A 27524-nucleotide genomic window follows, 5' to 3' on the forward strand; every position below is an offset into this window, starting at 1 on the left:
CGAGCCTTATGGTCGACGTTCATTAGCCGACAGCAAGCCAACGTCGAACGAGTGGCTGGATTTTAATTGGACAATTGTATGACAATCATATTACGTCAGGCAATCCAAACGTTTTCATTGGTGCGCGTCGGTTTCAAACTGCTCCGTAGACTCTCGTTGGTCAGAGCAGTGTGGAAATGACGTAGGAAGCTAGTGCGAGGCGCAGAGATGAAGCTGCGATGGCGCCACCAGCTGGTGTTATTAATAAACAGGCCGTTTGAAAACCTAAAATCGTAGATACCTCGTAGCCCGTCTTCGTTTAGACGATGATTCTCGCTGCTGAACCAGAAGTCCAGAAGGTGGAGCTGGACCTGATCCAACTCCTCTGCCATCGTGTTTTCATCGGAGGTTTTGTAGCTAGTGAGGAGCTGAGGTCTGAGAAAGCGCCTCTGATTTGTGACCCTCTGTGCAGTGGCAGCTGGTGAAATTATCCTAGATGGGGCTGTTTGTGCTATAGTGTCAGTTTCAACAACTTTTTTTTAGTGAAGGCATCCTTTTAACATTTTTGAGACGACTTATTTAGTAAGAGTAAAACCTGTCGCTACCGTTAGTCCCCCTGGTCTGGAACTGCGGCTGGCTCTCCGGCTCGGCAGATGCAATTGGCTGTGCTGCCGAGATCAGTGGGTGATATTTGACATTAATTTTTCAAATAAGTATAACTGACTATATAAAAATGTCTTAAAAATCTATATCATTTCTGAAAGCTTTTGTTTTTGTGTTCACAAAGCACCAAAGGGCTGTGAAAATCCTTGTGCTGGTATGGGTCTTGGTCTTTTTATTATTATTATTACACCGAAAGCTAGATTAAATTGTTGGATTTAATTTATTGGATGTGGGAATGACTTTGCTGAAAGAACCCCTTTCCTCATTATCATGTTGAAGAGACTAAATAGGTCATGTTACCACAGACAGACTGTGAAGATCTATGCATGAGGCATGGTCAGCTCTAGGGAAGCTAGTGGGTAGTATACAAAAGTTACCCATTAGCTCAATTCAGAGAATCATCTATTATTATTATTATTGTGACAAAACTGAGAATAGGTTTTAGTAACAAATACATAGCATATAAATTCAGCGTGTCAGGCATTGGTCTGAGCAGGTTACCTGTTATTGGCAAACCTTTAATTAAATGGCCCACTAAACAAGCTGTCCTCAACCAGATGCCGAGGCTTTATGAGAAACCTTAACAGATGAAGATTCATAATAGACTGTACAGAAATGATCATTGAGCAGCCTGGTACTTCGACCACAAGGGCACAATGTGGACCTATTTTACAGTGAAATATGAAAACTTACAGTACTATATGAAACTTTATAAGCTGTCACTGAACCGCTCTGTTTTAACAGTGGGAGAACCGCACGCTTTTCTTTGTTTTTAAACCATCACTAAAGAACACATTCAGGACTGAGTAAATAAATATGTGTATTTTAGTCCACATATGCAAGAGAATAGGTTTTATAAAGGGACTGAGTTTTGTTTACCTTTTAAATTTTGGTGCAAAATAAGATCCATAGATCCATAGATTCTATGTTTCATAGAATGATTTAACAGATACCATTCAAAGTGTGTTTTTCTGCAAGATCACAATGGGCATGCCTATTTTGTTTATTTTTGTTTTAAAAATAAATGTATTAATTGAATTGAATAAACAGTGATTGCACATTGAAAGTATGCAGAAGTATGTATTGGTAGAGGACAACGTTTTTATTTTTTATTTGAACATACAAAATCAACAAAACATGCCATTTGACCCCGGGATGACCAACCACTGCCACAGGCCTGGACCTCATAAACACTGGTCTGGTCTGGTCTGGTCTGATCATGTGGGAAAATAACTGGTGTACATTTGGTGCCTCTGCTCTTAATCTGTGAGCTCCTCTCTCCACACTGGCACCGCTAGACCTGTCTGTTTGATCGAGCTAGCGACAGTAACGAGGAAGGGCGGGGCTTGTGTCGTCCTGATTGTGACGCCACGGTTCGGTATTTAAGCGCGTTCGTCAGGAGAGGGACTCGTCTTTCCAACGCTGCTTCTTTACGCCTCAGATGGATTGAAAACAAAGACACGTGAGTACAAGACAACTGGAAAAAGAAGTAGTACAGCAGGTGATTAAGACACCTGCAAGGGTGGCTTTGAGGAAATGTATTATTACTTTTTATTAGTAGTCATTTAATAGTAAATATATATTTATTAAGAGTATCCCTTGTGTGGTTAGCTACCTATCTTGCTAGATAAGTTAACTTAGAGAAACAAGTGAATTGTGAGGCGAGAAGAGAAAGAAGAGCAAGAGAAAAAAAAAAAGAAAAAGAAGTGTCTAAGTGTTTATTCTTCATTCACTTTATTACTGTTTTAGGAGAATTTTGCAGTCCAGCTAGCTTTGCTAACTTTATTAAATTTGGATGAGAATAGAGTTGGATTGCATGTACACACTGTGAAGCTATTGAATTGTAAACTGTGGGCACAAATGAGTGGATTTTAAAGCTCATAAGCAGATTTTTAAAACCCTAACTGCACTGCTCGTTTAGACAACTATATAAAGCTACAACAGTCATTTAAATGACTCTTCTCTTTTGAAAAAGTCCTTATGGGCAAGTGTGTTCACCCGGTGGCCATCTTTTCAACGTTATTTTCCAGACTACTGAGCAAAATACTGGAAGCTGAAGGTCAGATTACCATTTCAAAAATGTACATTAAATCATTGATGATTCTTTAAAAACAAACAAACAAAAAGCTTGTTCTGGCTGCTGCTTCTGCACAGATCTCCACATCCAGGGCAGGAAGGTAAGTGGGGCATAGCCAGCAAACTGTTTGGCCCATTTGGTCCATGGCAGGACTTTATCTGTCAACAGACACAGAAGTTCTGTTCTGTGTTTGTATGATTCTTTCTATAGGTGACTTCCATTCTTACAGAGCTTTGTCCAAGTCCCCCTATAGCTCTACTCCAGCTTGATGTACCAGCAGAGAAACTGCTGAGAAACTAGTCATTTCCACAGCAAACAAGATGCAGGAGTTCTGACACCTGCACATCTGACTGGATAAGCGCCTCCCACGGGTCCCCAGCAAACATCAATGATGTGGTGGATGTCTACTTCTCCCGTCTAGCGACCGAGGCTCTGAGCGCTTTCTTTGAGAGCTTGTTGAGCATCTGCAGCGAGAGAACATCCATTGATTTTACAGGATTTTGATACTGACACACCCCTGAGTAGCTTTGTCCAGGCTGTGGTTAGTAACATCATGGTTCCCTTAAAACCAGCCAGGCCAAGGCAGGCCTCTAGTGGAGGAGGAATCTACAGGCGTGACCATCTTCCTGTCATTGAAGAACATTGTAGCGAAAAGATCTTTGAGACAATCCTCTTGCACTGATGACTATGATGATGACTTGGACTTGATTTTGACCAACTGCCAACCGTATGTGCTCTCCTGTGAGACTCTGTTTGTATTTAGAGTGCTGTGAAAGTGTTTGCATCCTCCTGATTTCCTCCATATTTGTCACTGAGTGGTTTCCTGGGCTAGTTTGCAAGGTGTCCCTAGCTGGCAGCCACACAGTTGGAGTTTGTCCCGGTAGATGACAGGGGCCGCCTGCAGAGAGGTAAACTCAAGACTGTTGTGTGTGTAAATATGTGCCAAACAAGAAGTTCAGAGTTTGTGACGTTCCTGGAGAAACTACATGGGATTCCATAGTGTCCTGTGCACCAAATCTTGCTCTGCTGGGTGACTTCCACACTCAAGTTGGCAATGCCCGGGTAAACTGAGAAATGATTGGGGAATAGGTTGGGGACACGAAAGAACCTGAAAGTCATTGTACTCTCACTGTAAGAGCTGTGTCCTTATTCTTGGCACTAAGTCAAGCTCGTTCAGTGTTGCCGTTGGACTGTTCAGAGCTGTTTGTGGCTTCCCCCCCCCCTGTTTGTGATTTTTCCTGAACAGGATAGCAAGGTGTAGCCAGGGTAGTTGTCTCTGCTGTTTGCAGATGGCATTGTCCTGCTGGCTTCTGCATGCAGCAATCTCGCACTTGAATGGTTTGCAGATAAGTGTGAAGTGATCTGCATGAGAATTAGCACCTTTAAGTCCATGAGGACATGGCAAGATTGATCATGGGTTACGTGCAGCAGCTGCAGAAATGCACTGCAAAGGTAGAGAAAACGCTGAGCTGTACAGCTAAGCTCTCTGTTTACCAGCCGATCTACATCCCCCCACTATTTTGGGGAAGGTGTTTCTGAGTGGAGTGTTTTTTTTTTTGTTGTTTGTTTTTTGTCTGTAAAAGTGTAAAATATCTAATTTTTATTTGATGTGTTCTTTTTACAGGTTCCAGCAAACATAAAGGACAAGATCCTTTTCTATAGTAATAAGTCATTTTATTATGTTACAAAAATCATATCAAAAACAAACCATAAACGCAGGCAAAAGAGTTAAGCCAGGCCAGTTTAACCTAGCATCTGTTCTTTTGTATAGTAAGGCTGAGCTGGGTTATGGAAAAGCCAGCATTGGGTAAGCAGGGTGATTGACTGTTTTATTTTGTACAATATTATCAAATCACATATTATTTGCAGAATTGTCACTTTACCCAAACCTAAACCCTAAACTGACTCCAGACTTTGTCATGTCAAGTCAAATCAAAGTCTATTTTCATATATAGTCCATCAAGCTGGCAGTGAAAAACTTAGAAATATATTACCAGAAAATACACTATATGGACAAATGTTTTGGGACACCCGCTCTTGTTAGAGTAACTGTCCAGGGAAGGCTTTCTACTATTGTGGTGAACTGCTGTGAGGATTTGATTGCATTCAGTGACAAGTGCAGTAGTGAAGGCAGGATGTTGGATGACTACCACCCCGACTCATAATTCCAAAGGGGGTGGGGTCTTACTCCTCTAGCCCACATCTGGCATTAAGCATGGTGCCAATAAGTTAATGTTTATGTGACCAGCCGATCCCACCACTCGTTCCTCCTGCTTGGTGCTGTTTCCAAACCAGACTGTGATGTTTTTCCAAGAGGATGCTTTCAATGGTGCAGGTGTAGAAGTTCCACATAGCCTTGGAGGGCAGTTTTAGAACATTTAGAATGGTTTCAATAGAAATATTTTGCTAACCATTAACACTAATGTGAATAAGTGATCTGTGATTAATAGCACAATGTTCAATCTTGAGTAATTATTAAAATCATCAAAAATAATCAAACAATTATGTTCTTTTAACGCAAACCTCATGAGATCAGGTCAATGAGGCCTAAAGGCCCTCATAGCATATAGAATTAAGTTGATTAAAGATGTCATGAGGTGATTATATGCATGTATTATTATGGATTTATAAGCTATAATGGGGAAGTCATTTTTGACCAGGACCACAAAACATGTTAACATGGAAGAAACACAACAGGAAGGTTACAAAATAAAAGGGCTCAACATAATTCACTCGCATCCACTCTACACTACCAGACCGCTTTATGTGAAACCTTCTCTCTGGCTCCATCTGCTGGTGTAGTTATAGACTGTAGATTATCTGTTGGACAAGCCATTCTTTAGGCCATCATTAGTGGCCAAAATTAGGCCAGTAACACTGGTATCACCAGCTTCATAGCAGTGCTCTGATAGATTTATTTATATCTGAACAAATGTACAAAACATTTCATAAAACATCTGCAATATCTGTATCTTTTTATTCATAGCCAACAATGAAACAAGACATGCAGCAAAAACTGGAATATAAACAAATAAAAACTTCATAACAGGGAAAAAAGTTGGTGGAAAACAACAGGACACAGTTACATCACACTTCCCTAAAATCCCCTGATATTACCATTAAATATTTAGTTATTATATAAAACAATTCTAAAGATTAAAACATATATAAAACAGTTAAAAGTAAAAAATCATCACCTTGAGATATAGACCAGAGAACCCCAAGCTCTCCATTATTTGTTTTTTTATTTTTATTTTTTGTCTTTTTAATGTGTTTGAGTTTGTTTATCCTCTAGCCCTTCGTCAGCGGTCAGTTTGTAAGCAAAAGAGATGTTTTTGTTTTCCAGATTAAAAAACAAAATGTTTAATGCACAATAGCTCTTCAGCGCAGGTTCTGAGCAACATTCAGACATTATATGACTTTTGATTATTTCAATTCCCACACCATAACAAGGCCTCCCCAATTACATGATGCTACCCATGCTGGGAGGGTGAAGGCTACCACAAAGTGAGGGGGGTAAGGGAGGGCCCTATACTCACCCCTAAAGAGAGTGAAGCCAGTTGTGCTTATTGGGACTTTTGGCCTCAAATGGCTGTGTCATCAGTGGGCATCGAACTGGGGATCAAACTAGCGATCTAATGATGACAGGTCCAACGTTTAGACTAAGACTTCTTAATGAATTGCAGGAACCATCCTAGAAGCTTTTAGAGACATTAAACTTTTGATGTTTGACTATACGAAAGGCTACTTACATCAAAACCATTTAATTATGCAGAGAAACGATTCCATTAAAGGTGTTTTTATTTAGGTTTGACCCTCTTAGCCCCCTCTCTGTAGTCCTCCTCAGTGAGTCGGTAGCCCCAGTGCTGAAGGGTCTGTCGGACCACTGGAGACACACTGGGGTCATCAAACCTCCGTCCGGATCGTACTACCTTTGTGATGAGGTTATTCCGCCAACGACCTTTGACCCCAGTGCAGTTGGCCCAGCGGCTAATCTGTCGTACATCATCCTCCGTACGTCGACCCTGATAAAACCTACGAGAGAGAGCATGAGATCATGTTGATGAGGGCAGATCAATATGATAAAATAATTATGCACAATATATGTTGCTTATCTTTTGATATTGGTAAGTATTGTATGTATGAAGGCTTCATTTTTAATTCTGAATGCAATTTTTATTATTAAAACCATTTATTGATTGTGCAATTTACATTTTAGGGCTGTTACACACAGAACATGAAGTTTTTCACATCAAAACAATACATACCGGATGTGGTGCAATTTTCTGGGGAGTTTCAGATCAGGCAAAATCACAGCAAGCAGACAGGAAAGGAAGCCGTATTTACATGATGCAGAAAAGCTAAAGAGCTAAGGAGCTTTACTGCTTCTTTTAGGAGAGTAAGAAACTTTTTTCAAAGTTTACTCAAACATTTCAAAAACATTTCAGCTGCTTTTGGAGCACCATGTGATGAGGACAAACTGTCTTTTCTGACATTTATTAGTTGCAGAGATAACACCAGAGACATCTCTGTTTGCAAATATAGAACTGGTAGAATACTGGTAAAATACGGTCCCATTTTAGCATGAAAGTTGTTCAAAATAAGTTACAGTCTCAAGTTTGGGCACTGCTGGTCACATCTTAAAAATGTACAAGGAATTTTAAAACCTAAATAGAAGATAAAAATATTTGACTAAATAGAACTATATCATACAAATGTGTACATCTCAGAGCACAATTTCTATTTATTCACTGAATATAACCGATTTAATGCACAATTACTTCTGTACAAGCCACATTACATGCTTTTTTGAACATGCTTAATCCAGTACATAACAATCTTTTACACAGTGTTATCAAATCAATGTTTTCAGAAGGGGAGCTCAAACTTTATGCATAAGACTGTATCTATAAAAAAACTGTTTACATGCCATACACTGACAGAAACCACAAATGTAAGTCAATTAAAGATTATTGAACATCTCCACACAGTTTGAGGTGAGTGTGTGATGACTGAGGTGTGATGCTAACTGGTGGGGTTTAAGCTTCAGACACCTAACAAACACGGGTAGTCTTTTAGTCACAGGTAATCTTTTTGTTGAGCTGTTTCTTTACTGAGTGGGTGTGTTTCACTCAGGTGAGCGTTACCTGCAGTACCACTGGAACCAGCCGTAAGGGTCCTGGGGTTTTATCCAGCCGCTGCTCTCCCACATCTCCAAACTGCCGCCACACTTCACCTTATAGGTGTTCACCTGCTCTCTGTATGTCGCTGAAGACACCTGTAGGAGAAATGACACACACTGGGTCACTTGCAGAGAACGCTAGATCTGTACACCATCAGCCATAACATTAAAACCAGGTGAAGTGAATAACACTGATTATCTGCTTTCCTCAGAGTGCGTTGGTTGCCCAGTGATACTGCATCAGCAGCAGCTGGAAAAGAGGCGGTGGCTGATTGCAAATGTGTCGGAGGAGGCATGTGTCCTCACCCTCCCAGTGTCAAGAGCATTATGTGTGATAGGATACTAATGAGTATTTGGATACTCTATTTGACCTATTTAACATTATTTAACAAAATGTCTGCCCTGTTTGTTAATATGCTAACAAGCAATGAAAGCTAATTAAACTAAAAAATATCTGGTATTGTGATGTGATGAAACAGGGTTGTCTTTTAAGCACTAAGCTAAACATTTTCAATGCACTACAACAGATAAACTACACTACATGGACAAAGTATTGGAACACCTGCTCATTCAATGTTTCTTCTAAAATCAAGGGTATTAGCATTAGTATTGGCATTAGTGAGGTCTGGATGTTGGATGATCACCACCCCATCTCATCCCCAACTCCCTGAGTCATTGTGCTGGATAGAGCACGAACCATCATTCTAGATAACACAGTTCCACTGCTCAATAGCTCAAAACTGGAGGGCTTTATACCCCTAAAGCCCACAACCTGGCATTACACATTGTGTCAATAGGTTCATGTTTATCTGCTCTAGAGGGACTAGATAAGCTGCATGTGTGCATTTGCACATCTGTGTCAGCAACGGGTGCAAACTAAAGTAGCTGAATGCATTGATTAGTCATCCCTCACAAACTGACGTGAAGTTTGCTTCATCTCGAAGGCAATGCTAAATCTACAACCCCATCTGCATGTCTGAGCTGATTGTGTGTTTGCAGATCAGCAAAGAGCTCTGTTTAGGGTTGACTGCACAAATAATAGAAAAAGAAGGCAAACCCCTTCTTTGGGTTTTCCACACGACTTGGCTTTGACCTCACTAAACTTGCAGCTGCATCAGCCTGTCTGAATGGCTCAAATGTTCTATGCCCATGTAATTGGTAATAAAAAAAGCTAATAAACTGGCTCTCTGCTAGTGCCAGGTCGTATGGCTGGCATCACTTAATGGGTTACAGTGACTACAATGACGTAACTCCAGCAGCAGCTGTCTTGCATAACCTCATTCCTGACATAAAGAACATGATGATCTGAACAGTCTGGCCAAAACTAATTTACACAATTGTTGTCTTACGTTAAATGCAATCGATCAACCAAGACATGTTGTCAGAGTCTTGTACTAGGGCTACAAGGCAAATGTAGCTAACGAGCAGTGGAAGCACTACATGGCATGGCAAGCGTTGCAACACACATTTGTCCATTTTTACAGATAATGCTAATTCTGTTTACATGAGCTTTTTTTTGTTAGCTACATTAGCTTTGCAGAACGAGCGAGGGTCCCACAATTGTCGTTTGCCGTGTGAGAGGTAAAGCCCTTTATAATGATCTCTATATTCTGCACAGAAGGCATGACCGCTGTTAACATCCGGCTGACTGGAAACCAAAACAGTGCCAAACCGGCCTTTTTTTCTGGACAAGCTTGTTCATTCTACTCTCTACTTAATTATTATATAATAATAATAATTGAAAAGAATTATAGAATTATTTCATCCCAAAATCAGTGAAAGTGTAGTGTTATCATCAATATTTTGTTTAAATAATGTTCATTACAGGATTTTACACAGATATGACTCATAGCGTTAGGCAGGTATTGTGAGCGTTGTTCTGCCTGCTTTACCAGAGTTATGTAATGCAGTTAGCAGTGCACAGAGCCCGGAGTAGGAACGACAGTGATGCTATTCTCCCTACTGCAGGTCAACGAAGTGTTCGCAGTCTTCCTTTGGCCTGTTCTGTATATTAAGTATTAGAAAAACAAATATAAATAAAAATGATCTATATTCTTATCCTTATTATTAACAAGAGTAAACATTAAAACAGCAGGTGATCGCACATTATGGCAGAATATTTATACCCCTGTCTGTCAAAATGACAAAGAGAAAATGCAAACTCTGAAACCGTGTTCTATACATGCAGCACTATTAGAGTTATCACCTCGGCAAGTTTGCTGTTATTTTGTTGTAACTCTGATTTAGAAGTATCAGCAGCCCTCTGATTATTATTCCTGCTATACATGGTCATGTTCATAGACAAGATACAAGCCTATTAAAAATTGCTTAACAACTCCACATGATTGGAGGTGTTGCTAATTGGTGGATCATCAACCTTGTAGCTTGTGTGCATGTCGTGTGCTATTATTCTATTATTATGCTTCAAATGGCTTGAGGTGGAATTACTTGCTTAAGCCCATTTCACACCAGATGTAATCAATGTGCCACTCGACATACCATGCCGTGAATACGCTTTTACTACACATAACGTTTCAACAATAAGCTGTTTGGCACCTGATATTGTAAAGAAAACAGCTAGCTAACAAAATCTAAACAGTAGCTAACATTATGTTTAGTTTAGCAATATATGAACAATGGACACTTTTCACATGCATGTTAAATTTTTTCGGCTTTTTTTTTGGGCGCTGGTTTTGACATTCGGACCCTGGCCACCTCATGAGCATCAGAACCGTTCACAGATACATTAATAACCATGGCAACCCTTGGGAGCTGTCGCCATAGCAGCAGCAAAACACCTCTCCAGGACCAGTGAGGGGAGGCGCATTCTTCCTTCACTAATGAGCAGGATCTCTTTCGTCCCTTCAGTAAAGTCATAATTGCGGCGTAGCTGGCAGGGATCAAACCCAGCTTCTGCCGAAACATGATGATACCTGCTTCTCAAGCAAGAGTCTGAGTTTCTTAACAATCGAGTCTGAGTTTTTATTTACTTTTTTACCGGAATGGCTAACACGCACTACTCTGCCCCACATATTCCAGCTCCAACACACCCACTCCTCTTCAAGACTGGGCTGTTAATGAGCTGATTAGTTAGATCAGGTGTCAGAACAGTAGGTTGCATCTAACTGGTGGGTTGCACTGTAGGGCTGACTAGGTTGTGAGGAAGGCACATCAATGCATGCATCGTGGTGTTTTTCTGTGATGACAGAGCAAAATAAAGCTATTTTAGCCTTTCAGAAGTGGAACCTGTCTTCTTCTATACCACTGTGCAGCTGTTTACACAGGCACACATGTGTAAACAATGGTGGAAGGGACATCTTTTTCTCATAGTGATAGTTCTGATTACTGTTATTTTGGTATATCAAGAGGTTACTTATCTCAATAAGTAATAAGAGGTTAAAATCACACTTTAGCAAAACGTAACTTGTCGCTTTCAAACACCAAAAACTTTTACGTAACAGTCCGGACTGTTATATTCACACCTCCACAGTTTACATACACCCAGCCCACTAGCGAAAGCCCTAAGAAATCTTATTTAGGCAGCTTTACCTATAAATAAACACTATGATAGCAAAACTCTGCGTTCATGTCAGCAGCCATCACTTTGCCAGGTTTGATTTATGCTTGCAGGTGGTGCTGTACCGTGCTGTTTCTCTTGGAATAACTTTGACAAGCGCAGGATTCTGTTTACTGAAGAGGATCCACATGGCGCGGAACTGGCGTTAACAGCCAGAATGAGGAGAACGTTGATGAAAAAGTGAACGTACCTTTAACATCTGACCATGACTGTTTCTCAACCACCCCATGGTAAATGAATCCGTTCATGACAGCAGAGGATTGAATAATACTAAAATATTAGTCATAATATTAATAATATTCTAATTGAACCATCCCAACTTTGTCTAAATGGAAAATTTAGCTTAATTAAAACTTAATTTCTTAAAAATATGAGGAAGGTTCTTAAGACAGCATGAACAATTTCACCTGCTTTCTCGCTATTTCCTCTTCATGGCATAAGAGACAGCTGTTTATACTGGGAAATTTACATTTTGCTCTTCGTGCACAAAAGGCTCTCAAGTTTTTTGCTTTCTTGGCAGAAGCTTCTTGGGCTGAAAAAGTGAGGAAGGCCTTTAGAGACAGTGTGTAAACATGGAGGAGAGACTAGGGGGTACAGGCTCTTTGATTTCGCAGGTCACAATGATCACACCACAGTGCTGTTTCAGCATCCTGAAAGTGAGCGCAGTGGCAACACTATCGCTATTTTGCATCAGGGGAATGTGGAGCCAGCAGTTTTCAAAAACATGCACATGGTTTTATACTTTCATCATATACTGTTCTTTAAATGTAATAATTGAATATATCTTTCATACATTCTTCTGTTGTTTTCAAACCAAGCCCGTCCAGCCCTGCCTCCTGATGTGTGCCTGATGTTGGTACACTGTTGGTAGTTTAATGCAAAACCTTTTCTGATAAAAAAAAAAAGTTACTTTTGGGATACAAAACAGTCTTCAGGATGAATCTGGAAAAATATCAGTCAAGATGACCTTGCTATGGAAACCCAGGAAGATGACTAACAGCATGTTTGACTCGAATTTGGACTACATGAAAAGTCCACTTTAAAACGTTACCCCGCATTAGTCTTCCTACTCAGTTCTGGCCCTGGAGGGCTTTGGTTCAGTACGGTTTGGTGAGTTCTCTGCTCAAATGCACCTGATTCAACTCATAAGGGAATCACAGTATTCAGTTGGCTTGTTTAGAGCAGCAAAATCAACAAACATATCTGGTATAGAAAGAACTGTTTACCCCAACATATTGAAGCACACAACAGAAATATAGAATACCATATCACATTTCATGTTTTCCTCAACTCCGGTTAAAAAGGTGGGAGTTATCTGATCCACACATCTAAAGCATAACCCCCCCGCACCCTCCCCCGTGTAAAGCTTTGTTCTCTTACTTGCACTCATTACTCTACCGGTTCCATGCTCTAGACTCTGGATGTTATGTGATCAGACATTTAGTGTTGCTGGACCAAAGCTTTGAAATGGTCTCCCCTAGGAGTTGCATGCCTGTACATCTTTGTCCTTAAATGCATTTTAAAAATCAAATTTTTATCTTTTATTATTTGGACCTTGGTTGATTCATAACTCTACAAAGCAATATATGCTAAAATACTGCAATATTGTGTTTTGCAAAACTGTATCAGTTCTACCTAACACAGTATTGCTTTTTAATGAATAGCTTACCTGCACAAACCCGTGGCAGGCAGTGGTTCATTCTGTGTTGTGTATAAACGCTGACCGCTAGATAACAGTGTCTTCATATCCCACTGTTCTGCTTGCATAAGAACGTAAACTTTTCTTTTACTCAGATTTTATGCATATGGTCCGGTGATTTATATTTTTTACTATATATATATATATATATATATATATATATATATATATATATATATATATATATATATATATATATTTTTTTTTTTTTTTTTTTTTTTTTGCAATATACAGTCTTGCTTACAGTATCACAATATTTTTAACTGTAACCTCTGTATTGTGGTACGAATCATGACACCAGGTTCTTGTCAATACTAGGGATGCACTGATCTGATATTAGTATCGGATATCGGTCCCGATTTTATCAAAATTAGCTGGATCGGGTATCGGATAATTAGGCCGATCCATGGAACCGATCCTTTTACTTTAATTTGGTGGTGTGAGACTGCACTAAATGTGCAAATAAATAAATGACCAATGGCAATTTAGTACATTTATATCTATTTGTTAATTTGTTATTATATAAAGTAATGTTTAAGTCAATCCTGATGCCTTAAGTCTCTCCCACAAGGTGAGGTATACGGTTTATTAATTCAGCAATGGTATTGGACTGGTATCGAGTATTGACCAACATGTAAAGTTTATGTATCGGTATCAGAACTGAAAAAGCTGGATCAGTGCATCCCTAGTCAATACACCAAGATATAAGGAGCACTAAAATATTCTACTCAATATTCTGCTCATTTTAGTTTGATGAAATGTAAAATTAAAAGCAACGGCTGATACTGCTTTCTTATGTTTTGCCATTGACCAAACCGCAGTAATTGCAGTGTAGTAGTACCCTTATCCAACCCAAGTGAGTATGTTTAATTATGACACTCAACGTATACATTCACAGCCAAAAAGCACTCTCACAACAAAGCCGCCCACGCGTCACATCAGAGCAAGACCTCCAGTTTCTAATGAACATCTGGTGTTGATTAGTGTTGTTCATTTAGAATAAATCAGTGTTAGGTGACTGACCTGTTTATGGATGTCCAGTCCTTGGAGCCAATTTTGAGGAAGCTCCTTATACACGTCCTTATAGTGCTGCTCTGTAAGAACACACACAAACACACACATAGACATAGACACAAATTAGAATACAGGCTACATAGGCTTGATTTAAATGATTTAGTTTACTTCATATTTGGATAGCTGTTTTTATAGTTATAACAACTTTCGGCTGGCTTGATGCACATGCGTAGAACTGGGTAGGGAAGATAGGAGCATGTCCCTCCCAATATCCAGCGACTACTGAATTGTCCCTAGCAATATGTTTTATTAAAAATTCTAATACAACAGTCGGTCATTGTTTATTCACTGTATTTGGTACAAAAGCGCTTAACAGAGCTTGTTCTCTACTATGAGTTCCGCCTGCCTAACCCACATCACTTACAGGACTGACTTTGCCATAAGTGCAGGTGGAGAGACAAGGCCACAGGTAAAGTGGAATGGTGACTGAAATCAGTAAATAATAAAAACCTAAATGTCAACATTTTTCTTTTTCAATTATTAATGTTTGTTAAGATGTTCTAACATGAAGTACAGAGAGTTAACTGTGATGTTGGTCATAATAAAATGTGTAATTATTGTCTGAGAAGCACACCAACAGAACAAAACATTCCCTTTATGAGTCTGTTGGCTGCCATATCTATTAATAAAGGCTCTAGATGACATGAAATTGCAGTCAGATGCAGATTATGAATGCAATAAGCCTTAGCTTCCAGAGGTCCCCTGTGGACCGCTTTTATGTCCCAACCAATGTTAAAATCAAACCTTGGTTTAATATGATTAGTTATGTTCACTAGGCCAGAACCAGTTGAAGAGGACGTTTTGTGCAGTATTATTAACAGTACTGCTCAAGTGCATGCTGACAGTTATGCAATGTAATTGCAGGAGGTGAGAGAGTTCTATGTGAGAAACAAAGGGTAAAGCAGTGTTGTAAAGTGTTGTACAGACATGTGAGATATAGATAAATGAATGAATGAGACCTTAAGCAGCTTAGTCTCAAAAACACAGAAATAACTGAACATGAACAGTTCTTAGTGATTCGTTCTCTACGCTGCTCATGCCCAACTGTTATCCTCCAAGCCATGTCTTAAAGCCCTTCATCTGCAAACATACACTATGTGTGCAAAAAAGTAATGGGACACCTACACATCACGCCTACAGGAGCTTTTATGATATTCCATTCTAAACCCATAGGCATTAATGTTGAGTTGGTCCCCTCTTTGCAGCTCTAACAGCAGGTTGGGAAATCTGCAGTTATTGAGTCAGGAGAGTGTTGGTCACCTTATGCACCTCGGCACTCGACGACCCCACTCTGTAACTCTTCATGGCCTGGCACTTAGTGGCTGAGTGGTGGATTATCTAGAAGGGAAGACATTTTACCAACTTTCTTGCTGCAACGACGGCTCCTATTACAGCACCACGCTGGAATTTAGTGAGCACTTTAGAACCACCCATTCTTTCACTAATGTGTCTAAAAACAGACTGCATGGCTAGGTGCCTAATTTTATACACCTGTGGCAATGAGACCCAACTCCTAAATTTAATGATTAAGAGGGTGTTCCCCAATATTATTATCCATATAGTATATGGTTTGGTGCATTTTTTCTACCAGTGTACTGTGACACTGACATTAACAATATTGCATTGCAATTGTAGCAATATTTTTAGCGATTTTGTAAACTAGAGTAGAAAAGAGTGAAATTACTGTTTAGAAGTTTGAAATTAATATAAATCAATATAACAACAATACTAAAATCCAGATTGGTTACAGATAAATATATAAAAGGATTCCAACAGGTCACGGGAGGGCAATTCCAGTCATGGAGGGCTGGGTTCCTACACAGTTTTAAAGAGCTTTTCCTGCTTTTCCTGCTTAAGAACACCTGATTCAACTGACAGGTTGAGTAGATCTGTTCAAGCAGGGAAATCAGCAAACTGTGCTGGACTTGGGCCCCCGTTGCCCATACAGATTAATCCTGAGCACAGTTTTCAAATAATCAGTAAGAAAAATGGAAGCTGCAAATTTTAAAAAAGCATCGTTACATGAGTTTACAGGCAGGACATGACTCTAAATAAACTCTTAATTACTAAATATAAAATAAATGAATACAAATATAGCACGTGCTTCCAAGGTTTTGGTGGACTTGACCAAACCTTTGGTGTATTTGATCATTATGTCCGTTTTAAAACTTATTTTGTGCTCTTGTATCCAGGAAATGTGTCTGCTTAACATTTACAACACTGTAAGAATCCCTTCATTGTCACTGTAAGTGAAGAACACAATGAAAAACAGAACAACCAAGCCATGCTACTTCTAGTTTGTAAGATATCCTTACATTAGCTGCATTTAGGAAGAGTGGGATCATCATGTTATCAGTGCTAACAAATACCATCTGATACTGAATATATATTTGGAAAATATTGTGATATTACATCTTATCCATAAAGCCCAGCAGTAGAGCTTTTCTAAACAAGCAGTCCTCCAAATCTTTCTCTGCTCTGCGTGGTCTTGCCAAAGCAGCGAGCAAATGTTTATTTGCTGCTCACTGGTGATGCTGGAGTAGATGGGTCTGAAGTAGGTGCCCCCAAAACTGCCCGCACGCAACACCTCCTCAGGACTCATATTGGGACGGAATTCTGGGTGATCTAAAAAAGCAAGAGGACACAAAAATGTAATTAACCTTCAGAGATTTAAGCGATAGCATAACTTTATATAATGTAGTTCATAGAAATTAGCTCATAGGCGCAACATTTGTCAGGTTCTAAACTTTCAATTAAGACCACATTAGCAAAAAATACAGTAAATATAAGTAGGTATAATAAAATATAATATAATAAAAAAAAATAGTAAACATAGTATACTAATGATTATTGATTAATCATTAATAAAGAACTCTGTATCAAAGGCATATCGTTATATATTAAGTCCTGAATATTGCATGTACAATAATAAATGTCATTGATTCATTTATAATCAATGTTCAATGTGAACACAAGTTGATACATTACAGAGTGTAATACAGTGAAGTGAAGATTATGGGCAGCAGAGTGGAACTCTTCTGTGGCACTTCACTCGAGTTTAACAACATTGGGAGTGAAAACGTACGTGATTTTAGTACAAAGTAGCACAATCAGCAAAGCAAAGATGGTAATTATGCTTTCCTTTCAGGATACAGATAGAATTTCTCATGCTCTTGTATAGTCATATCTTCATTATTGTAGTGCCTAATATACATGTCTTAGTCATGGGGCTATGACACGTGACATGGGGCTATGAAGTTGGTCCAGAATGTGGCAGCTCGGGTGCTTATTGGGACCGAAAGAAGAGAGCATATTATACCAGTACTGGCTTTACTGCATTGGCTACCTGTTGCTGTTAGGGTAAAGTTTACAATTCCGGTGTTAACATACCAGGTGGTGCATGCAATATATCTCTGAGCTAATAGTATTCAAATATTAGGACACTGAGGTCCTCTACTCAAGGGCTTATAGTAGTCCCTAGGTGATTGGGCCTTTGCAGTATGTACTCTAAAGCTTTGGAAAAGTCTGGAAATTCATTAGACTTGCTGGATCTTAGTTGTTACCCTAAGACTTATTTGTATGTTGTAACGTTTGAGGTTGGTCACAGCTAGTCGTTCTGTTAATGTTGTTGTGGATGAGGTGGTATTGTCTGTTTTTTTATTGTGTTCATGTATTTTGTTTAAAATGTTTACTTACAATATTCTGGGAGAGTATTTTGTACATGATTTAGGACTAAAAAAGCTGTTGGCTGTTAATGGTGGGGATGCCGTGTCATGTTTAACAAGATTTTTATTGTTTTTGTGTGTGTGTAAAAAGTCCAGACTTTTACCTGTAAAAGCAGCCCAGTAATGTCCAGGATTTTGTGAGGCTTCGTAAAAGCTAAGCGTAAAGTGCTGACACATACCTTCAAAAACAAGTTGTCCTTTTTTGTTTCTTTTCAATTCTGAGGCACTTATGGTTTCATCAGAATGCGCCATGTTATCATCCTGGGTGATCTTGTGCGCAGAGCCTTGTTTCTTCTCATTAGCCTTCTCCTTCAATTCCTTCTTTCCTCCAGTCAATCGGGATACAGCTCTATGCCTGGTAGCTAAAAAAAGATCAATAGCACGACAAATAAAAAAATAAAAATAAGAAATTAAATAAAAAAGGCAGATTCGAAATTGTATAACCCTGAAAAACATGCCAGGGTCGGTGTAAACTCCTCCTATGTGAGAATGCTCTGTAAGAATTTCAAAGCCAAGTGCTCCATCCAGAACGCAGAGGTTCTAGTAACTCTGTTTTGGTGAAGAAGGGCCTTCAAAAGAGCCCAATGACAAAAATCATTATCAGTTAAATCTTCAGGTCCTGGAGACTGCTTTCAAAGGGATACTTTGCTCTGCCATCTTAGCATGGTGTTCATAATGACACTCTTTTGGAAGTTGGAGGAGGCTTTCATGTGGTATCAAACAGGGTGAAAGCAAAACAGCGCAGCTATCGATTTTCATCTTGGACCGTTAAATCTGGCAAAAGCTTTTCATACTTCAGACAACTGTTCTTTCTCTCTTCTTCTCTTTCTCTCTCTCTCACTAACTTTTAGAGAGAGTAATGATTTTCATGCAAAAGTCTGAGAAGTGTCTCTACAAAGAACCCAATGCTGCAGGTTCAACTGCAGCACTGCAGACCAAGTCACAGATCAGCACAGTCTCAGACCGAGTCTCAGACGGATACCTAACAAGCGATTAATGTTCATCAGCCAGCTAAAATTATGGTTTCAACATCAGGTAAAAATAAACCAATTAGGCTGGATAAAGTTTCAGTGTCAGGACAAAACTTAAGCTAACAATCTATTAAAAGTTAGTTAGCAAGATCTGAAGTCTTAGTGAGGTAGCTAATAATAATGGCAGATATGTGCAAAATTTAAAGTCCGGGTAGAAGTTAACCAACTAGCTAGAAAGCTACCAAAATTAGCTGAAGTGTCTGTTGGGTAGCTCACATTAACATTCAGTACAGTGTAGTAAGTTACAGTAAAGTAAACCACCTACAGGTTAAGTACCTGTATATGATATAAAGGGTAAACTTAAACTTAAGGGTATTGATTACATTTGTAACTACATTATCTAGTGTACAGGTTATGCATGATATTCTACATATACATTAGCTGCTTTGCAAACCAAAACAGTTAAAAAGTGTTTAAACTTTTTAAAACTTAATGCCCTCAAGAGTTTTTGGCTTATTCCAGAAGATACAGGTGGCAACCAATCTGGGTATGGTTTACTTCACAGCTGCCTGACCAAAGTGTCCTAGACATAGGAGACGATTATGACCAACAACAGTCTAGGCAGGTACAGATTGAACCCAGCTCCCTTGAGGAATATTGGCCTTTTACATTTGCATGCTGCTGATATTCCCAACATGCAGACCTGGAGGAGGACCATAAGGCATATGGTGCCTTTTGGGATAGGACCGTCACCAACCCACTGAACCGTGGGATATATAGCTAGCTACTTTCAACACTACTTTAATGAGGTTTTGGGGGACAGGGTGTGGTCAGTGTTCAGTCTCATGCAATGTGCTTTTCCAAGTTTAGGAAATAGGGCACACTTGGAACTGACCAGAAAAGGCAAGAAGGCACAGAGAGGCATTAGCACCCACATATTTAAAGATTATTTAACCGCATCTGATATAAATCAGAAATGACATAAAAAAGCAATAAACTGAGCACATTAAGGACCTGTGTAGGCTTGATTTAAAGTGGAATTGGGCTTTTTATGATTTTAGTAGTAGTACCTGTTTTTGCTGCTGTAGTGAAGCTGCATTTCATCACAGCGAGCAGAATTGAGTCCATGGCGTCCAAACTGTCTCTGAATCTTTCTGTCTCATTTACACTTTCTCTGCTCACTGACTCTTTATCTGACGTCCTTCTCAAAATCACACTCCTTTTTTTACCCTCTTCCTCACTCACACACAAAAACTTGAACAAAAGACATGCCGAATGAGAAAGAAACGTCGGGTTTATAGAGAGGACACTGAGTCGGTTCCCGTACAGAAGTCCGAATCCTCTTTCGGTTCATCCTCAGTGTCTCAGCATCTCAGTTACTGGCCTAATTCAGACGGCAGCCAAGTTTCTTCAGTGAAACACTAAACGTGAATCGCTCTGTTACTGAAACCGCCAACGTTAATGCAACTTACCGGCGGAATGCTGAGCTGTAGCACCGCGTTTCTCTTTCTTTTTCTGCTCTGTAGTTTTAGTTTTAGGTTTCTTTCTTGGAGAGCTTTCCTCGTCTCCCTCGCTGGACTTCCTTTTAGCTTTCCTACCGGCCGTTTCCATCGTTTATTAGCTAGCTAGCGCTGGCTACATTAAGCGACTCCTGCAACTAAATATATCTAGCTAGCTAAGATTTCCTGCTCGGCAGATGAGACTCAGGGTACCATGTATGAACACTCTTAGCTTGACTCTCTGATCGACTAAAACCACAATTTAATCAACGCTCTTCACACGACAACTTTGAAATGTACACAACCGCCTCACAGAGCAGAGCGCATGCGCAGACCATGGGCACGCCCACCGCAAGTGCTGCAGTAGTAAACAGTAGTAAACAGTAGTAAAGTGCTAACAGCGTTTGATGTCTTGTAATAGAGATAGAAATATATTGATATGAAGTTATCAATAACATAGTGTGGAATTTGTTTTACAATGTAAAAAGATCATCTTCAAGGAAGTGCTTTTAAGACATCTCAAAATACACTTAATAAATGCTGTATTAACTCTAGCCTTTTCCACCTCAGATGTATGTCTGTTCCCACACTGATGCAACACATGCATTTATATCGATCGAAGAAGCCATAGAAGGCATTTATTGAGTATTTTAAGTTGTTGTTATTTTTGCATTGATTGGTCGATTAGACTAATTTTCACAATCATGAGTGTAATATGTAGCTTCTGCTTTTCCCATGTGTTTGCCTCTCTTGATCCTTTGGACTGCCATATACCCTATAGCACATGCCTCTGTTTTGTTTTGGTCTGTATCTGTGCCTTAACCTGGCCAGGACCCAACTTTTAAGCACACAGTCCATTTCACACCACATTTGGTGTGCGTTTGGTGATTTAAGGTGGTCTGATGGTTTCAGGGCTTTGTTATGCTGGAGAATATTGAGGTAGTTCTCCTTCTTTAGTCTTTCATACACTCTGTACAGTCCTGGAGCACGTGTCTACCTCTGTCATGCTGGTACAGTGTTCTTGGGGTTGAATGTCTCACCATTACTTTTTCAAGATCTGATCATAAAACTTAAAAAAATTTTCTTGGTGTTAAATTTTGGAGCAGGGCCTTCTTTCTTAGATGGAAGCATTTCAGTCCATAGCGATGCAAAACTTACTTTAGTACAGACAATGACACTGGTGTTCCAGCAGCTTCTAGATAATGGCAGGCCTGTGCCTGTGCCTTGGGGGTTCTTGGGTTGTTCCTGACCATCTGAACTAATTGTTGATCTACAGTCCTTCTTCTCAGATCTGCACTGAGCAGATTGTACTGATTGTACTGTATGTTGGTCAATCCAATGAGTATTGTCAAAGAAACCTTTTTAATGTCGGCACAGTAGTAAAAGTTACCAGCTGTAGTCAATCATGATCACTGACAGGATGTTAAGAGGCCTTGGCAGGGTAAAACACATTTTGAAATGTTGAAACCATGAAATGAATAGATTTAAGTGTTTAAATACATATGTTTAATTGCCTTTGTGGATAAAATGTTATATTATATCCTCATATTAAACTTGCTTTTTATATAAATGGACACATTACGGTTGGAATGTTGTCCTTTGGGGTGTTGATAAATTTTTAGCTCTGAACTGCAACTTGATTCTGTATTCTTTATAGCACTTCCTGAAACTGAAAACACTGCGTATATTGACTTTAAAAAAGCGTACACTGCCGAACAATAAAAACGTAAAGTAAACCAAACAGTAACAACATCTTATGCTAAATGGCTTGACCTGCAATAGGCTATTGAATTTGAACTTAAGCACTTGAGAACTGACCTGGAGCTGAGAGTAAATGACTGCAGTCTAGGCTGTTGCAGAAGAAAAAAAAAATATATATATATGTATATTTCTCCATATGTTACACTATATTTTCAGTTATCATTTCATCCACCTATAGGTACAAAACTAGCATATCCTGGAAATGAAATAAAATTACTTATTTATTTGAATACCAATTTCCATGAACCAATGGTTTGATTTGGTTTCTTTTCGAGGCCTCATACAAAATAAGGTCATTCTTTTTAGCCCATACAGTTAACACAAACCCAGTATTTTGCATTTTGCACTCATTTAAAGGTCAAAATGTCCAAACTGGAATTGGTAGGCCTAGCCCTTTATATTCATGCCCACCCATTACATTGTTCTGGCAAAGCAGGCCAAAACCGCAGCAGTGAAGTATGTTTTGTTCTGGTGTGATGACTTTGGCTTTTTTCCAGTTTGAATGTTTTCAACCAGGCTATGGATGGAGGGACCACTTTGAAACACTTACATGAGGCAATGCATTTTCCCTCGGTGCCTGTGTGTGTGTTTATCAGCAAAAGCACTGAAGGATAATCAGTAATAAAATCTAAAAAGCAAAAAATATAGTGGTTGTAGATCTGTAGTTCAGAAGAACCAATTGTATAATGCATATTTATGGGTCTCGTTGAAAGAAGTGTGCTACATCAAAATTTAATTACGCGAGTGAACCGTAGGGATTTAGCATGACTCTGCAAGATTTTACAGCATTCCAGTAAAAACAGTTCATATTTGGGTAACAGCCTTGCCCATCATTTGGGATAACTCAGGCACGTCTGAGGCAAGACAGGTTGAAATGTTTTAAACAGAAGCAATGCGTAATTGGGGTCATCTGGGGAACTGTGTACACCCCGGCCAATACGATGTCGCCTCTAATCATTTACAGGATAAAAATGGACTACACCAATTAACGATACGCTGAAGGGCAGAACTTTGAACTGCTATGCCTTGAACATCGATCTGAAGGAGCTGAAGGAGTCTTTGGTCAAGGGCAGCCGGTACATGAAAAGGAGCGTCAGCTACAAGAATGTTCGAAAAGAAAACTACAGGCGCTCTAGGAATACGATCAGGCGAAACTTACCAACTTTTGTGGGTTAATTTGGCTTAGAACTCTTCAGGCTGACCAGCAAGGACCACTTTTTTAGTGGCTGTCTGCTGCAGAGGAAACCATCTATCTTTGTTGCCAAGGAGAGAATGCACAAGGGAGGGTTAAATGTGTGACGAGAACAGTGAGGATTCACACACATGGTCTAAATTGGTGTAACTGTTTCTTGGTGCCAGTTGAAGATGGTCCTACAAGGCTCTTGAAGAGGGTATTGAATCAGCCAGACTTGGCGAAGGCTATAAGCCAGGCAAGCCAAGAATCTGCTACAACAGAAATGTCCAACCTCCAGTTCTTGAGCTCCAGCAGCCAGCCGAGTTTAGCTCCATCCCTAATCTAACACACCTGAGCCTGATAATCAAGTCTTTCAGTAATGTCTCAGAATTAGACCCAGGTGTGTTGGAACAAACTGTAGACCAAAGTTGGCATCACCTAATCACAGTCTCGTAGCCCAATAAGGAGAAAAGCCAACTCTACGGTGGTGAACTGTCTTCATTAGTGACATATCTGTATGGCTGAACTTCGTACTTGGGCAGTGTTGGCTGTAGTGAAGGGACATTTATGGCATTTATGGAACCTTTAAAGCAGCGGCTCTCAAACTGGCATTCAGGGACACCCAGGCGGCCCAGATTTGTCTACCAACCCAACTGGCGAAACACAAGAATAAAGGGAATATATGAAACGACTGCTCTAGAGAGGCCAAACAAGAGTACACTGGGGTCATACTCTTCAGTCCGTAATGATCTACTCCCCCTCCCCCATTCTTGATGCTTGGTTCTTCCCTATCATTCTTGCAGGTTGAACTAGCTCAAGGGTTGACTGAGTTCTTCAGGGGGGAAAAAACCCTAGACTTGGGATTGTGATATCAAGGCCTAAATAAACAAAACTAGTGAATCACATGTGAAGCCATGTGGTGAAGCGTGGATTAGAAAAAGGGAGCTACCAGGAGGGCCCACAAGACTCCACTTTATAATATAAAGAGTAAAACATCTGTACATCAGATGAATCATTACTGAGGGAAATGAAAATCGATCCTGCTAGTACACCTGAGGATCCATCAATGGGGATGCAGGTGCAGACTGTCTGCACAAACAGAAGCAAAGAGTTCATTGGATCCACATTTGATGACAACTTGTACATCTTTCAAAACAACCCAAAACGAAGATTGCTTAGCTTTTTTTAGTATAGTCATGTGAAGCACTGGATGTGGAGTGGTTTGCATTTCCAAAAGGACAGTTTTGGACCAAAAGCCTCAGTTCTAGATAATTCAGTCATGGCAGTTGGCATCTGCATTGCTGTATGACAAGTCTTGAAGGATCTAAAATGAGTAAGAAAGGTCACCAGGTTCTAGCAACACTGAGCACAATCTGGAAACAAAATAAATTAAGAATAGAAGCTCTGCTAGAAGCTATCTACCACAAAAGCGACTGTAGTCAAGAGCTTTGAGCTTGTGACTGGTTCATTAGTAATATGTTGTTTGTAGTGTCTATTTGGAACCCTGTGGTAACTGAAGCATCAGAAGATGAAAGATGTTTACAATTACCTTTTTGCACCTAGAAGCACCCAATTCACAATAATATAACCTACAGTTGTCTGGGGCAGCTCTAGCAATGCAGGACATACAATGCCACATTAGCTCTCCAGTACAACCCATTTTACTGATATGTTTGGTGTGGTTTTCAAAGCGGAAGGAGTCACTTAAAAATAAACAGGGTGTGCTTTGAGGTGAGCTACAAGATACAGAAAGTCTTTAAAAAAGAAATTCTAATAGAGTCTAAACCTAAATCTATTTGTAGCTGTTTGTAGATCGCTAAAAGCCACACAGCGCGGGAGAAGAGATCTAACATGTACACTTACGGCATTTAGCAGACGCTCAAATTCAGAGTACTCACAAAAGTGCCTTGTGGAAAACATCCTTAGAGAGTTTGAATTAGCTAGGATCCAAAAGATGCCTCTAAGCTTAGATACTACTAAATACAAAAGTGAGTATGGGGACCACAATACTCAACACTCTTAGAATAGGAGAGTCTTTAATACTTTAAGCTTGAAGGGCTGGGGCTGGTCCATTCTTGTCTTTGTAGGCCATCGTCAGGGTTCAGAATCTGATGCAGGCAGCTATAGGGAGATAAATCGCTAGATAGATAGCTAGATAGCAATTTATTTTATTGATCCCAAAGGAAATTTAGCATCCAGCAGCATTACACTGTACTGCACTATAGGAACAGGTACAGACAGGACACTGATGCAAAGTGTCCTGAAAGTGAATGCAAAGTGAAGGGTACTCAGCAGAGGAGTAACATGGCTGAACTTAGAAGACAGCCAGTGCCGTTGATTCTGGATCAGACCAGCCAGAGGTTCTTGCTCCAAACAGATAAATATGATGGTATATTCCAATGCTACACTGGTGTCAGAAGTGGCTGCCTGGAGCGCCTGCAATGTGTCTGCATCTGTCACTAGTTGGGAGCGTGTCTGTTTAGACTCTAGGTAGCTGGCTGGCGATAGTTCTCTGTTGTTTGGAAGCTTTTTTAGCATTTTAAGCACATATTCTGGTCAGTTGCCATGTACGTAAAAACATGCGTAGTTACTGGAATGGCCAATGCCTGTAATTAGAGCGAGGTTTGCCAGTCACTGTTCAGTGAATCAATTGCATCTCTGATTCATGTGTCTCAACTGAGACATTCTGCTTGCCTCCTGTTTTTTTTTTTTTTTTACTGACATGTGGCGCTTTAAATAGTGATAATTTGGGCATTTTTGCTGTATATAGGCTACGGTGCCCCCCATTGGCAGACCAACACTCCACCCTTGAGGAGGGGTGTCAAGCGTCCACATACTTTTGATGTAGAGCAGCTATGACTGAACGCACTGCTTTAGAAATAGGGTGACCATGTTTTTGGAGTAAAAGTTGAGCAAATGAGACAAGTGCGATTAATCGCGATCGAAACAACACGATTAATCGCGGTTAACTGAAGCCAAATGTAATCGTATAGCGCCGTTTTACAGATGATCTTGTCGCAAATCAGCATTACGGTTTACAGTGAGGGTATCGACGTGGTCGAAAGTCTGTAAAGTTGCTTGCTCGTGATTTCGTGTCTTCGGTATCTCTATAAACCCGCTCGCTCTTCTCGGCGCTTACCCGCTCTGGCGCTGAAAGGCAGGTAATCATCCTCTATTTGTTCTCCTCGTCCTGACATTCCCTCCTGACATTTACCGCCGCCAATCCCGCGAGGTCGAGCGTTAAAGCTGGGAGAAGCGCGCGGAGACGAACTGCTGGTGCTTGTTGCTCTGTCAGTCGAGGGCTGCGCGTGCAGGATGAGCATCTCGCGGGGAAGAAAGTAGCCGAGTCGCGAGCAGCACCTCGTTGCGTATTCCTCACCCGTCTCATGCCACGGAGAAGGGGACGATGCGGGAGGGCACGCGGTCTCGCTCGCACGGAGCTTCAGGCGCAGCCGTGAGAGCACGACCCCAGCCGCTGCGTGCCCGTTGCCGTTGCCGGACAGCCGCCTCGCATCGGATGCTCGCAGACGCGTGCGGGCAGCTTTCGCGGCGGGAGGAGCGCGCGCGGGGCTGACTCGCGGGATGGCGCTGGAGGGGAACGCGAGCTGCGCGGACTGCATGTCCCAGAGCGCGCGAAACAGCAGTCCAGGCGCCCAGGCGGCGTCTGGCCCCGTGACCGGCACGCTCGCGGGAATCCTTATCTTCACCATCGTGGTGGACATCGTGGGCAACCTGCTGGTCATCCTGTCCGTGTGCAGGAACAAGAAGCTGAGGAACGCAGGTGAGAGTGCAGAACCAGCATTCAGTCCCGTGACAGTTAGAAATACAAGGGGGGGCAAGCACCTTTATCACACTGCCGTTGGTAGACAGGTGTGTGTGTGTGTATGACGATCTATATGGTAGTATGTGTGTGTGTGTGTGTGTGCGTGTGTGTGTTCTTCTCTTTCTGGTGACCAAATTCTTAGTCTAGTAGAAAACATGCTGATGTTATGAGGGAAATTGATTTATTTGTTTGTTTATTTACACACTGTATTAAAAAAGGTTTCTAAAAATGTCCACAGTTATTAGTTGCAGAAGTAACAAGATGATTTGTTTAAACACACACACACACACACACACACAGCATTTACATACACTTACACA

General features: G+C 40.4%; 2 protein-coding genes across 2 annotated transcripts in view; one reads left to right on the forward strand and one right to left on the reverse strand.

Moving 5' to 3' along the window:
* Positions 1-5670: 5670 nt before the first annotated feature.
* On the reverse strand, positions 5671-27103 carry LOC140553047 (uncharacterized). The gene is made up of 6 exons (XM_072676682.1): positions 26521-27103; positions 18156-18338; positions 16778-16876; positions 14201-14271; positions 7867-7997; positions 5671-6754 (listed from the first exon to the last, which is right to left on the reverse strand). The coding sequence occupies exons 1-6, from the start codon at positions 27101-27103 to the stop codon at positions 6520-6522; spliced, it is 1302 nt and encodes a 433-aa protein (XP_072532783.1). The 3' UTR covers positions 5671-6519.
* The window catches only part of mtnr1c (melatonin receptor 1C), a 39615-nt gene continuing 38876 nt past the window's right edge, over positions 26786-27524 (forward strand). Inside the window, exon 1 of the mRNA XM_072676500.1 lies at positions 26786-27162. Within this exon, the coding sequence (XP_072532601.1) occupies positions 26964-27162 (199 nt within the window). The 5' untranslated portion in view covers positions 26786-26963. The remainder of the gene's footprint in view (positions 27163-27524) is intronic.

Source organism: Salminus brasiliensis, chromosome 1, assembly GCF_030463535.1.
Source record: "Salminus brasiliensis chromosome 1, fSalBra1.hap2, whole genome shotgun sequence".
NCBI lineage: Eukaryota > Metazoa > Chordata > Actinopteri > Characiformes > Bryconidae > Salminus > Salminus brasiliensis.

Excerpts from the sequence above, each read along its gene's own strand:
- LOC140553047 (XM_072676682.1), bottom strand. The coding sequence starts at position 27,103 with ATGTCCACCACGATGGTGAAGATAAGGATTCCCGCGAGCGTGCCGGTC. Across the intron at positions 18,339-26,520 it reads GCCTTTCAGCGCCAGAGCGG|CTACCAGGCATAGAGCTGTA; the intron begins GTAAGCGCCGAG and ends ATCTTTTTTTAG. Across the intron at positions 16,877-18,155 it reads AGGACAACTTGTTTTTGAAG|ATCACCCAGAATTCCGTCCC; the intron begins GTATGTGTCAGC and ends TTGCTTTTTTAG.